General features: G+C 38.4%; 1 protein-coding gene across 1 annotated transcript in view; it reads left to right on the forward strand.

Annotated features, from left to right (window-relative positions):
• Positions 1–13,627, forward strand: part of CRIM1 (cysteine rich transmembrane BMP regulator 1) — a 189,355-nt gene that overhangs the window by 152,591 nt on the left and 23,137 nt on the right. The window contains exon 9 of the mRNA XM_074168866.1: positions 7,926–8,082. Coding sequence (XP_074024967.1) covers positions 7,926–8,082 — 157 coding nt within the window. The remainder of the gene's footprint in view (positions 1–7,925; positions 8,083–13,627) is intronic.

A 13,627-nucleotide genomic window follows, 5' to 3' on the forward strand; every position in this document is an offset into this window, starting at 1 on the left:
TTTCCAACTGCTCTTTCCCTTTCTACATGTTTTTTTTTAACAGCATCTTATTAAATTGATCAAAATGAATCCACTACTTTAAAATTCCCATATCTGGGTCAGCATATAATGTGTTAAATTGTTGCAAACTTCAGAAGGAAGTATTTGCTAGAACTACAGTGTTTAGAGGGGTCAAAGTCCATAAGCAGTAGCTTTTGCCAGTATAGTGAGGTCTAGTGAAGACTGTGACTGGAAATGTGGATGTGTTGGTAACTGACCTTCATGCTGTTTTTGCCGTCATGGTTGCACATGGAAAAGAAAACTGCATGGTCTCGTGGTGCGGGCTAGATTGACTGCTATAAGTATTTGGTGCATGTTTGTCCTCAAGTGGGTATTTGTTCCTAGCAGGAAGCTATTTTAATAATGTTGTTGGTTGAGGACAAACAGCCTTTCCGTGATTATTGTCCTAGCCTTCTGCTGTACTCAATTCAGTTGAAATTCTTCCAGAATTTTATGTGGTATTTCAGCTACTGTCCGTCCTCACATTAAAAAGCTAAGCATTTGTGGTAAAAATACAGTTATATTAGCCTGAGACATTCAGGAACACATTCATCTTTTTCTAAAGTCATATCACGTCAGTATCATTCTGAGATCAACCAATATCCTGCGCCTGAACTCTCAGCTTGTAGCACAAATTATTCTTTATTCCCTATGGGCTGCACGACTTTATACGTTTTCAGTATTACATTTCACCTCACTATTATTATTTTATCCCCCTAAGCCGTCCTGTAACCTTGTGTAGAAGGATTGGTTTCTGTATTGACATTACCTCATTGACATTTCATGTTCTATAAGAAAAATTAATGGACATATTTCTGCTACTCTCATAGAAGAACTCTACTCTTCAGCCAGATGTTTCCCTAAGCAGCACAATGAGAGATATCTTCCCTTTAACTGGTTTCCTATTCATCATTTTGTTTCTGGTTTAGTCTTCTACCTCCTACCTAACCATCAGTTTAGTTCCCTAGATGATGTCATTATAACTAATCAGTCAGAGAGATAAAGATGGCTTATACTATGTGATCAGAAGCTTGATCCCATTCTGTTGAGTTGCAGCAATGTGCAAGTGCGTAATGCGGTTCCCTCGAACTCCGAAAGGTAGTTTTCTTCTGCATTAGCTTTTGAAATGTTTCCTATCCTCTCTCAGACTGTCCGATTACCCCAATACACTTTTAAAGGAGTTATTAGCCCAGTTAGGGCTGGATCTCTTCTCTGCAAATGGGTTCCATGTTTGGGATTCAGGTTCCTGATGAAATTTATTGAAGCAGAGGTGGAAAAAGCCCCTAAACAAGTAACCTCCTGACATTTTGCTGTAGTAAATTTCCTCAGTTCATTGCAGTCGACTTTCATGAACTAGTTCTCTTTATTCTTTAGTATTTGTCACTTGAAATGCAAAACCTTAGCAGAAAAGATGTTTTTACTGATCTTTTCATAACGAATTTGTGATTATTTTATTAATGATGAATTTAAAGCTATAGCTAAGGCTATGGAAATATTGAATCTTTAGGCTTGCAATCTTTTTCTCTTTTTTTTTTTTTTTATTTTCTTTCTCTGAGAGCTGCAGCTGCTTTGTTAAATTGATAGTTCACTCTGTTTTCTGGAAAAAATACCTGATTTAAAATGCTGGAGTAGGGTTTTCGACAGCCCTGTGCACCAGACATAAATTGTGTGTGTGTACCAGATGGTACTTCAGTTTGAGGCTGCCTGTGATTGGTAATGTTTCAGTAGGAGAAATTTAGATAGTTAGATGTGAAGTCAGAAAGTGAACCAGAATTTTCATGATACTAAATTTCTTCATAGAGAGTATTCTTCAAAAACTATTTAAAAGCTATCTCCACAGCTTGTAATGTCACACTATCAGAAATTAAAGTAGGATAACGTGTTAATAGTAGCAGACAGTGGATATCGTAAAAAGAAATGACAACTACTTGTAGTGGGTAACTCCCTGTTAAGGGGCACTGGGGCACCCGTCTGCCAGCCTGACAGGGCATCACGAGGGGTGTTCTGCCTTCTGGGAGCTAAGGTCCTAAATGTTGCTGAGAGAGTGCCACAACTTGTCAAGAGCACAGACTACTATCCATTGCTACTCTTTCAAGTGGGCACAAATGACACTGCAAGCTGCAACCTGGGCAGAATCAAGGAAGACTACAAAGCCCTGGGGGTGCAAGCAAAAAGTACTGATACCCAAGTTATCTTTTCTTCCATTTTACTAGTTAAAGGAAAAGGTGCGGCCAAAAATAGACATGTAATGCAAATTAACCTCTGGCTTTGTGGCTGGTGCCATCGTGAGAGTTTTGGCTTTTATGGCAATGGGAAATTCTTTGATGACTGTAGCCTGTTAGGGAGGGATGGAATCCACCTCTCTAGAAGAGGCAAAGGAATCTTTGGCAGCAGGCTTGGCCAGCTTGGTGAGGTGGGCTTTCAACTGAAGGACTCAGGGGGCAGGGTCCAAAGTGACAACACTCACACCACTGCAGCCAACTGGGGAATAAGCCAGGCCAAACATGATCAGCGACAAATATCCCTTAGCTGTCTGTCAAGATGAGAACCAGAAGACCGACCACCTCAAGTGTATGTATACCAATGCATGCAGCCTGTGGAACAAACAGGAGAAACTGGAGCTCTGTGCCCAGAAAGTTACAATATCATAGGAATAACTGAAACATAGTGGAACAACTCACATGACTGGAGGATTGTGATGGATGGCCATAGGCTGTTTCATGAAGACAGGCAGGGAAGAGGAGGAGTCACACTCTTATGTTAAGGAGAACCTTGAATGTATAGAAGTCAATTATGGCAATTGTGGAAGCCCTATCAAACACCTCTGGGTCAAGATCAGAGGGGTTGTCTCCAAGTGGGATCTTATAGTAGGCATCTGCTACTGACCTCTAAACCAAGATGATATGGCCAATGAAGCATTATGTGGGGTAGTTAAGCAAGCTTCAGGCCAACAGAACCTGATTCTTATGGGTGACATTTGTTGGAAGAAAGTACAGAAGCTCATATGTCATCCATCAAGTTCCTGGCATGTGTAGAGGACTGCTTCCTTATACAAATATTAGATGTGCCAACCAGGAACAAAGCACTGCTGATCTTGCTGCTCACAAACCAAGGAAACCTCTTTATCTCAGTCAGTGATAGCCTTGGCAGCAGTGATCACAATATTGTGGAGTTTGGGATCCTGCTGAGCACGCTGAAGGTTAATACAAAGACAAAGGGTTTAGATTTTAGAAGAGCACACTTCAGGTCACTCAGAGCTCAGATGGGAGGGATTCCATGGGAAGCTTCTGTAGACAATAAAGGAGGAAGTGAGCGCTGGGAGTTTTTCAAGAATGCTCTACTGGAAGCACAAAACCAGTTCATCCCCTTTAAAGGTAAGGGAAGTAGGTGGAGGAAGAGACACCCTTGGCTTAACTGTGAACTTCTGAGTCTGCTCAAAACCAAAAGAGAAACGTACCAGAGTTGGAAAAGAGGAAGAATACCTGTTGAGAACTACGAGGGCATTGCCAGGGTGTGCAGAGATACAGTTAGAAAAACAAAAACTCAAATTGAAATTGGCCAGAGATGTCAAAAACTACGAGAAAGAGTTCTTCAGGTACATAAACAAGGATCCAGGAAATTATAGGCTGATCACTCTTACTTCAATCCCTTCAAGTTATGGAACGAAATCTCCTGGGGACTGTCACAAGTCAAATGAAGCACATGGTTGGGAAAGGCCAAGCAAAGATTGTCAACCATGCTTGACAAACCTGTTCGCCTTCTACAATGAAGTAACCTGCTCAGTTGATGTGGGGTGAGTGGTGGACATTGACTACCTGGATTTCTCCAAGGCTTTTGACACTGTTCCCCACAGCCTCCCCTTAGAGAAACTGATGCATCACAACCTAGACAAGTGGTCTGTGTGGGGAACTGGCCGACACGCTGCACCCAGCAGGTCGTGGTAAATAGTTCTTTTTCCAGCTGGCAACCTGTCACAAGTGGAGTCCCCATGGATCAGTATTGGGTCCAATGCTGTTTAGTATCTTTATAAATGATCTGGATGATGGGATCCCGTCTACCCTGATGAAGTTTGCTGATGACACCAAACTGACATTTTAGATGGGAGAGCCACCATGCAGAAAGACTAGGCTTGAAGAGCAGGTTAACAAGAACCTTATGAAGTTCAACAAGGTTTTGCACCTGGGAAAACATAATCCAGGAGAACAGCACAGTCTGGGATCTGCCTGACTGGGGAGCAGCTCTGTGGAAAGGGACATAGGGGCCTGATGGACAACAAGCTCAATATGAGTGAACAGGTGCTGCTGTGGCAAATAAAGCCAACAGGATGCTGGGTTGCATCAACAAGGGCATCACCAACAGAGATAAAGAAGTCATTATCCCACTTCGTGCTTATCAGGCCACACCTGGAATAATGTGTTCAGTTTGCTTCTCGCTGTGCAAAAAAGATGTGGACAGGCTGGAGAGGGTCCACAGGAGGGCCACCAAGATGATCAAAGGACTGGAAAGCCTGTCATATGAGGAAAGGCAGAGAGAACTGGGTTTCTTCAGCCTTGAGAAAAGAAGGCTTCGGGGAGACCTTATCGCCACATTCCAGTGTTTAAAGGGTGGCTACAAAGAAGATGGAGACTCCCTTTTTACAAGGAGTCACATGGAAAAGAGATGGGGTAATGGGTACAAGTTACTCCTGGGGAGATTCCGATTGGACACGAGGAAAATTTTTCACAATGAGAACTATCAGCCATTGGAATAATCTCCCTAGGGAAGTGGCAGATGCCCAACACTGGACACTTTTAAGATTCAGGTGGACACCGTCCTGGGCCATCTTGTCTAGACCATGCTTTTGCCAAGAAACGTTGGAGCAGATGATCCTTGAGGTCCCTTCCAATCTGGTATTCTTTGATTCTCTGATTCTCAGATGGGATCATGTTTAGCATCGTATTAGAAGACTCCCAACAAAGGTCTGAGGAGATTATTCTGTTTTCCTCGTATAGCATTGACATAACACTAGTAAGTTCAGATGTGAACAGTGATCTGTATTAACTTCAGCACGTTTTCCCTGTGTGTTTGACATAGCCAGAATTTTGATGGTATTTTGTATGCTCTTCAATCTCTGTTTCTGAGAGACAGTTGTGGCTAGTCAGTCATCCACCCCAGGGCTCTGAAGAGCTTTTCTTTCTTGGCCACTTAAGTGAAAATTATTTTGAGGTTAAGTCACTATGTAAAGGATTAAGCAAGGAAAATACTGTGACTGGATCTTCTGGTTAGTATGTCAGCTGACTTTTTTAGTATATTTAACATCATAAGCTACTTGGGATAAGACACTGTCTTCCTGCTTGTACAGCAGTATCATAGGCACCTTAACCCTTTTAATAAAGTATGTTAACATCACACGTAACAAACTTGTTGTTTTGCATCTCTGAAAAGCAATTTCACTAACCAAATCAAAGCAGAAGAGAAGACTGAAAACAAAAGCATATTTGGCTGTGGGATTCTGAGGAATCATTATTTTCCCGTCTTCTGTAACTTCATACTCAAACCTGGGTGTTGCACTTTGGTAGCTCTTCTTAACACATAATCTGGGAACAAATAAGATAAATATGCCAAGTGAAAAAAATGTTCTTGTTTTCATTTTTTTAGATTTATTTTTATTTTCAGCTCTTCCTTTCACTTTTTTAAGATGCCTATTCATTTCTCCCATGCTTTTGCATTTGTACCTTCTTGTTCCTTGACCACGAGCCTGATGTTTATGAACAGCCATCTAAACACTTCATCTCCATGACAAAGTGCACTTCAGAAAATGAATGGTTCTAATCGATCTGGCTTGTGCAATTCTGGGATTATTCACTGATCAGTTCCAAGCATCAGCAGGAGATAGCATAACTTACACCATATCAAAGGTCATAACTGAACTTAATTCTTTTTGGAGATATTCCAGTGTAGGTATACTTTTCTGTACATCCTTTATAAATTTCAAGTCTAACTTTAAAAGTTATGACTAACTTATGAAGGTCACACATAATGAAAAGTTTAGTTAATTTTATTATCGCTGCATGCTGTCAGGGAATAATTGTGTGTAAAAGCTCATAAATCAAAGATAAATTATCATTATTTTAACTTGCTTCATGGAAAACCTTTTTCTTTGTGTTACATGGACATCACTCTTTACCGGAGTATCAGAGTTTCCTCTGCATTATAATGCTTTAAAATCAGCAAGTGATCTAGTATTCTTGATGGATCAGCCTGAACTCAATCCTACAGAAACATGTAAGACTTCATGAAGATCTCTTGAGTAAAGCAAGTAAAGCAAGAACCTGAGATAAACTTGCAAACTTTTTGCTTCGGACACCAAATTTGCTTAAAAGTGGATAAGTGGGAGCTACAAACCTGATGATCTTCATCCTACTTAAACTGAGAACTGGGTTTTTTGGATAATAAGGCTCTTATGTTGCATTGCGCTTGTATGCTTAAATTCTACCACAGAAGTAGGCAGTGAATTTGCCAGTCATCTCCGAGGTTTCAGTCTCACTCTGAGGTACTAAGAAACGTGCCTTCTTTACGAAATGAGCATTAATATTGTAAAATAGGTAAGGAAACAATTAGCGTAGCCACATCTGGTTAAGTCTATATTTTGCAGTCTTAAATGCCACATTACAAAAACAGAAGAAAATGCACTTAAGTAAAGCAAAGATTCTTTTCTGTGATCTGCCTTCAGTATATTAGTGTGTGAGAGACGTGAAGATGATCTTTGCATCTGAGACCCACAGAAGTAGTGTAAGGAACAGAATAAGTCAAGGTACTGATCTTTTCTTTGGCAAAACCCTGTCCTTAAATGTTCATAGCCCTAAAGGAAAGTCGTCTTCAGAGCTCGAGGGAGCGCTCTGCAGCTGCCCTCTGTATAACCAGCACTTTGTAGTAGTGTGGATATTTCAACTGGAGATCAGACGTCCTTTAAATATCACTCTTAAAGTTGGTCCTTTGGTTAGAATCTCAGTTACATTTCCCTCTTTTTCTATTTTGATCTACTTTAGCTATTGTAACAATGTGTTTTGCATCCCTAGTGTAACAAAAATCATTATTTTCTGTCTCTTCTTACCTCTGCAACCAATAAATGAACTATGCATCCCAGAGTATGTTAAGAGTGGTCTTTCTGGCACTTCTTTCAAGAAGAATAAAAAGAAACTGATCATTTTCAAAATAGTAAATTCCAATGAGAGAGAACATAATGACCATTATTTATCTGTACTGCAGAAATGGAGAAATGCAGCATCTCCCTTACACCACAAGAGGCTAATAAAACATGGTAGTGGACTTCAAGAGACAGGTCTGTTAGTCTAGCATCTCTAAGCTTATATCACATCTTAAGGTATTTCAGTTGTATTTTTAAAAAGCAGGTCTTAATCATCAAACATTTGACAGCAAACAGCATAAGGAATAAAAGTTGTTAATATATCCTAACCTTTCAGTCTTTTTAAAATAATTAGAGAAATAAAGATGCTCTATATTGAACAGAAACCTATTAAACCCATACAATATGTTGAAAGTATATGTTATTTAAAATATTTTATTAAAAGGACAACAGAATCACAGACGTTGAACTCCTTTGGCTGCACATCTATTCACAATATATGTTAGTTTAGGATACTAGATAGTACTCCCCAAGTTCTTGACTGGAACAGAAGACATCCTGTAGTATCTGCACATACAGTTTGGGTCATTACTGGAGAATTCTGTCAAATACTTTAAAATGACGACAGTCCAAAGGTAAGGATTACCAGTATTTAAAAAGTGACGAAGTAAAAGGCAAAAGAAGATTCAGTCTGCTAAAGATGGATTTGTTTGGTATAAACAGTTTTTACATTGTGATAACCTACATGTGTCCTTCACAGGGGAGGAGCTGTGCACCGGACTCATTTCAGGCTGTTCTTTGGACTGTTCCTTCGGCTTCCAGACTGACGTTCACAACTGTGAGATCTGTCAGTGCCGACCGCGGCCTAAGAAGTGCAAACCCATTGTATGTGACAAGTACTGTCCCTTTGGATACTTGTACGTATTCTCATTCTGAAAGCATATTTAATACAATCCCTGTACATATTGAAAATATGCAAAATCCAGGCATGTGTATTTGTGCTTACTTTCTGGCAAAGCAGAGGAAAATGTAGGAAAATAGAAATGTCGTTACTTGATGTGAGATTAAAGTATTTTTCAAAATAGATTTTGATCAGATTAAGAAACAGCAACTAAAAAAACAGCAGCAGATTATAAAAGCAATGCCATGCTTTTTTTTTTTCGAAGAATATTTGCCGAGCAAGATGAAAAAGCTACTTACAAATAACGTCTCTTGCATGTAGCTTTTTGAAATTCTGTTTGCATGTTCCGCTGTGATACCCTTTCATTTTATAGTCCATTTATTTTGTTCAAATGATTTTCTAATATTTCAAGGTTTTTTCAGTGTTAATATGACAGCAGACTAGTTTTAGTGAGACATTTCTGATAGTTACTTTACAGGATTTGTGAAGAACAGTACCATCTCTTAGCTAAGTTTTTGTAAATGTGTTCAAAACCTGTATTGTTGCTGGAGTTCTTTCTCTGTAAAAGGAAATATTTGTGGGTTTTATTCATATGTGGAACAGGTGCCAAAAACTAGGCAGATACTTTGTCACATAGAAATTTCTCAGTTACCAGTCTGGTGGCTTCTATATATATATTACCAGTACATTTTCATAGAATGATTTTCAATGGAAGGGACTTTAAAGATAATCTAGTTCCAACCCCCCTGCCATGGGCAGGGACACCTCCACTAGACCAAGTTGCTCAAAGTCCTGTCCAACCTGGCCATGAATGCTGCTAGGGATGGGGCATCCACAGTTTCTCTGGGCAACCCGTTCCAGTGTCTCACCACTCTCACAGTAAAGAATTTCTTCCTAGTATCTAATCTAAATCTACCCTCTTTCAGTTAAAAATCGTTACCCCTTGTCCCGTCACTACACTCCCTGATAAAGACTCTCTCCATCTCTCCTGTAGGCCCCCTTTAAGTACTGGAAGGCTGCTATAAGGTCTGCCTGGACCCCTTTCTTCTCCAGGCTGAAAAATCCCAACTCATTCAGCCTGTCTTTGTAGGAGAGGTGCTTCAGCCCTCTGATCATTTTCGTGGCTGATGAGGCCATGTTACTGCCTGCTTTTCATAACATTTTAATTTATACCTTTTGACAGCTGATGTTCAGATAACATTCATATGTCATTTTTTTTCTTAGGATTTGTAATGAAATTTACTATGTTGCAACTCTTAGTGTTTGATACTAATGCTCCTTTAATTTCTGGTTCATTTCAAAGTTCTGTTTGACACTTGTTCATAAAATTCTACAGGCTAACAGTAATCTATAGTGTATTGTGTCCTTCTCTTAGTATGCAGTTTTAATAAAATTTGGAGGAGTCAAAATACTGTAGAACCTGAATGGCCACAGAGGTATCAGAGGTTGTGTTGCCTTAAAAAAAAAAAAAAGGAGAATACCAGCCTTATACTTTCCTTTAATCTTCATGCTGTTCTTAGCCACAGAGTGGTGTGTTCCACTTAAGTGAATACAGTGTTCTAGTTGACTCCCTTTTACTGCCCATACAGCTCTTGCATTGTGCGTGATGCTAAACAGGAGGTGGCATTACATCAAACAAAAAGTAGAACCATATCGCACGGAACAGTGATGACACAAATATGCTGCAATACACAGCCAGCAGGATAAAAAAGAAAAAAAAGAAGAAAAAAAAAAAGAAATAATGTTTGCCTTGAAATATTGAATCCCTTTTTTCTTTTTCTTAGAAAGGATGCTTGACTTGTATCCTTGAGGCACCCCTAGTGTAATTTGAAAATACCTCCATAATAGCAGTCCAGCAAAACCAAGTAAGGTAATACCATTGAGCAGGCACAAAATCTAAGACAAAATCTCTTAAAGCTGGGAACCAAAGAGGCAGGTGGTGTTGGGGTATCTGAAAGTATGAGAACTCTGCAATGGAATCAGCAGGAAGGGTGGCTGGGATGAGACAACAGCAATAAAGGAATACAACTTACAACTCAGTAACTTCCAGTATTCAAGCATTTGCTGGAAATTGCCATATAGTTCTCATATGGTGTACCCGTTTCTCAAGGGGTACTGAAATCATTTGCGCTAGCTTAAATTTGATTTTGAACTTTGGCAGAGAAGGGAGAAAAATTCTGAATAATGGCCTTCAGAATATATTTCATTGCTATTTGCAATGAAGATGAAAACCATCTTTTTGTGTTCACAATACATAACACATCTTCAGTAGCAAGTACAGGATACAAGGTTGTCAGTCTGCAGACCGTATATCTGAATAATTCTTTATATTTCTGTTTTATATTTGTGTTTTAAAAAACATTTCCCATTAACAATATTCACTTACTGGTTATTTTATCAAGTTGGTTTATAAACTCAACAAATTAATCTTATGTGGTATTTAAAGGACGTATGAAGGCTGCTAGATCTTGGGATTTATACGTATTTCCATATTGGTAGTTCTTAATTTATTATCTGTAGCATGGTTGATAACTAAGGACAGAATCTGAGAAGACTTTTTACATCCTTATGCTCAAGGAGTGTGTGCATGCATGTGTTTGCATAACAGCAGAGACAGTTGGTATGAACTACAAAATCTTTTACTGTTTACTTAGTGTGATTGAATATCATTCAGCTTGGAATGAGAAAATGTTGGTTTTAATTTTAATATTATGAGTGCATAAATAAGTTACTATTTTCAAGGACATTTGCTTCATCCTATTCAAAAGTCATAATATGAGAAAACTATTAAATAAGGTCTATTTAATATCTTTTGCCAGTGCCTTTTTGGACCTATACAGATATAGCTGAATATATTCATGAACCAAGATCTAGGTGTTTATGTCCATTCCAGCCACTCTATTCTTTGACTTTTCTGTGGCATCTAAAGCAGTCAAGTTTGTTTCTCGTTTTGGTTTCTTTCAGTTTACTACTACAGGTTTTCTTCACTGGCAGTCCCGATGTAGATGTCTCACTAAAGTGTTAAAAATGTTTTTCCACTGCTGATAAGAACTGTTCTGAACTATACTTACCAAAGTCATTTACACATTAATGTGTTTGGTTTGTGTAAATGTGTTAAGTTTACTGTTACCTTCTTTTAGTTTATCGTGCAGTACCTTTCCCAACAAGTTGGATTTAGGAAGAAATACTCTCTTTCATATAATGAGCAGGTTTATCTGGTTGGGTTATATTAAACCATAATTTTTGTTAAGAGGAAAGTGGACAGTGTTTTTACAACTTTAAACAGAATGTAGTAGAGATCATAATAACCTGTGGTGAACTGAATATTTTTTTTACCTTCAAAATTCTGAATGTTCAGGAAAAAGCAAATAGTCTTTTAAGATAAGACAGTAAATATCCTTTCCTGGGCCTGTGATCCCAGTTTGTGTGACTGGCAGTAGTGTTCTTGATTTAAGTCTACGTCATTAGTGACCAGATCATGTATAACTGCTAAAAAGAATAGTATTTTCTTTGGTCCTGTTTTCTTCTTTAGCTTTCAGTATTGATGCTTATATGTATTTTTATTCTGCAACTTCTAATTTTTAATTTCTTTTCTTAAGCAGAGGTTTCTCTGTACTGTTGTCTTCTGTGCTTCTTTAGTTTTGTTAGTTTTGCAGTGAAGTTGGCTGTTCCACGTGGACTGAATTAATTAATAAACTGATTAATTCAGAAATTTGTTACTTGGTTTGAGAGATCTGACTTTCATGGTCTCTCTCTCATGAACTGTGACTTAATTGGTTTTCTAAAGAAAGTTTTAAACAAAGATGAGGAAGATCCTTATGTATAAATGGAAAATGACCCTCATATTGCAGTGAATTTGACCTGTGATGTCAAGGGTTATACTCTGACACACCAGTATAAATCATCAAGAATACCTTTTTGAAGAATAAAAGAAAAAAAAAGAAAATCTGAAATAATTCCACTGGCCTTCTCTTGTTGCACTTTAGGTGAGATGTGCCTGCGTTATTTTGAAACGCCTTAAAGGAGAAATCTCTATAAATGAGATAGATAAGAGCTGAATAATGGAGCTTAACATACTTTGCACCTTAAAGTGATTTTCTGTGTTTGAGTGCAATCCTTTTGACCTATAGAGTCCCTTAGTTTGTGTGATCAGTATCCTGCTGATACCTCTGCCTAAGCATTTAAGGTGATTATTGTTAATAAATTTGTGGTATCTGTCAACAGTGGTCGAGCTGATTGTACGGGGAAATCTAAAGGTGTCTGTGCCATTTGCTTCAATGTGGACATACCTGAAGCTTGTATTAATGCTGTCTATCTACCCAGAAACAGTTCAGTCTTCTGAATGAAAATCAAAGAGGACTGAAGAGAAAAAAGATAGATGCGCCTAGCTTTATATAACGAAATAGATCAAATAATTTATTTTGCTGGAATGCTTTCCTGTAATAGAGAATTGATGTCTTGATTTCCAAGAAGCCCAGGAAAAGGCCTATTAGTATTGTCCATGAGCTGCAAGAGCACTGTAAACACAGAGGTGCTTATTCCTAGGTGCAAGTATTTTTCAATGTCGGTCGTGTGTCGAGGGTAATCTGTTAAGGGATACAAATTTCAGGCACAAATCCAAGTGATTTTCTAAACTCATGGAAGAAGCAGCCATTGTCTAAGAAATTGTGTGATGTTGTCACATAAGAGTAGGAAAAATAGTAAGGCTTATGATGTTGAAGAAGAGAATAAAACAGGCTTTATTTGCTAGATTTACTAGGCTTACTTCGTATACCCGAGGGAGACTAAAATTATGAAGTAATATGCTTCAAATGGAAACTCAGATTTCCAGAAGTGGAGATCAGTGAAAAGGAAGAAAAATGGTAAACAAGTCAAAGTTAAAAAGCATAAATATTAAATCTTGCAATTGCAACTATTCACGTGAAGTCCTAGACGTGATACAATGACACCCCAATCAGATGTGGACAATTTAATACCTTGCCTGGGCACTCCCCAGTCCAGGGTGTGCTGCCTGCCCCATCGCACCGTATCCCCTTCAGAGCAGCTGTGGGAGGTCAGTGAAAACATCACACAGGTCAGGACAGCTCCACGGGCTAGTGCTGAACCACACGGCTCGTCTTCAAATAGAAAGCATTATAAAAAAAGATAATGTTTAGCCTTTCACAGAATTACACCACTTGTTGTAAAGAGTAGTAATTTTTAGCCTGTATGTGTGACTCATTTAGTACATTGACCTACAGAGGAAAATTACAGATTTCTGTATGTGTTTTCTGTACTTAGATAAGCTGAAACACACTCTTCTCTCTCTCCATTTGTTTTTTTTTTAAACTAAAAAGTTCATAAAACAGTTTTATTACAATATCTATGTGAACTACGTAGCAAAAGCGTTTTAGAAATGACAGCAAATATTAATGGGCATAGTGTGGTAGCTGGAAGTAAGATAAAGATATTTTAAAATTACCAAGTTGACTTCAAGCTGATGCTACCGTTTTAGATACCTTGTCTTTGAGATGATCTTTCCCTTTCATTTTTGTACACCTGAAAAAAATGAACTTTAAACT

This window comes from Numenius arquata, chromosome 2 (genome assembly GCF_964106895.1).
Source record: "Numenius arquata chromosome 2, bNumArq3.hap1.1, whole genome shotgun sequence".
Lineage (NCBI taxonomy): Eukaryota > Metazoa > Chordata > Aves > Charadriiformes > Scolopacidae > Numenius > Numenius arquata.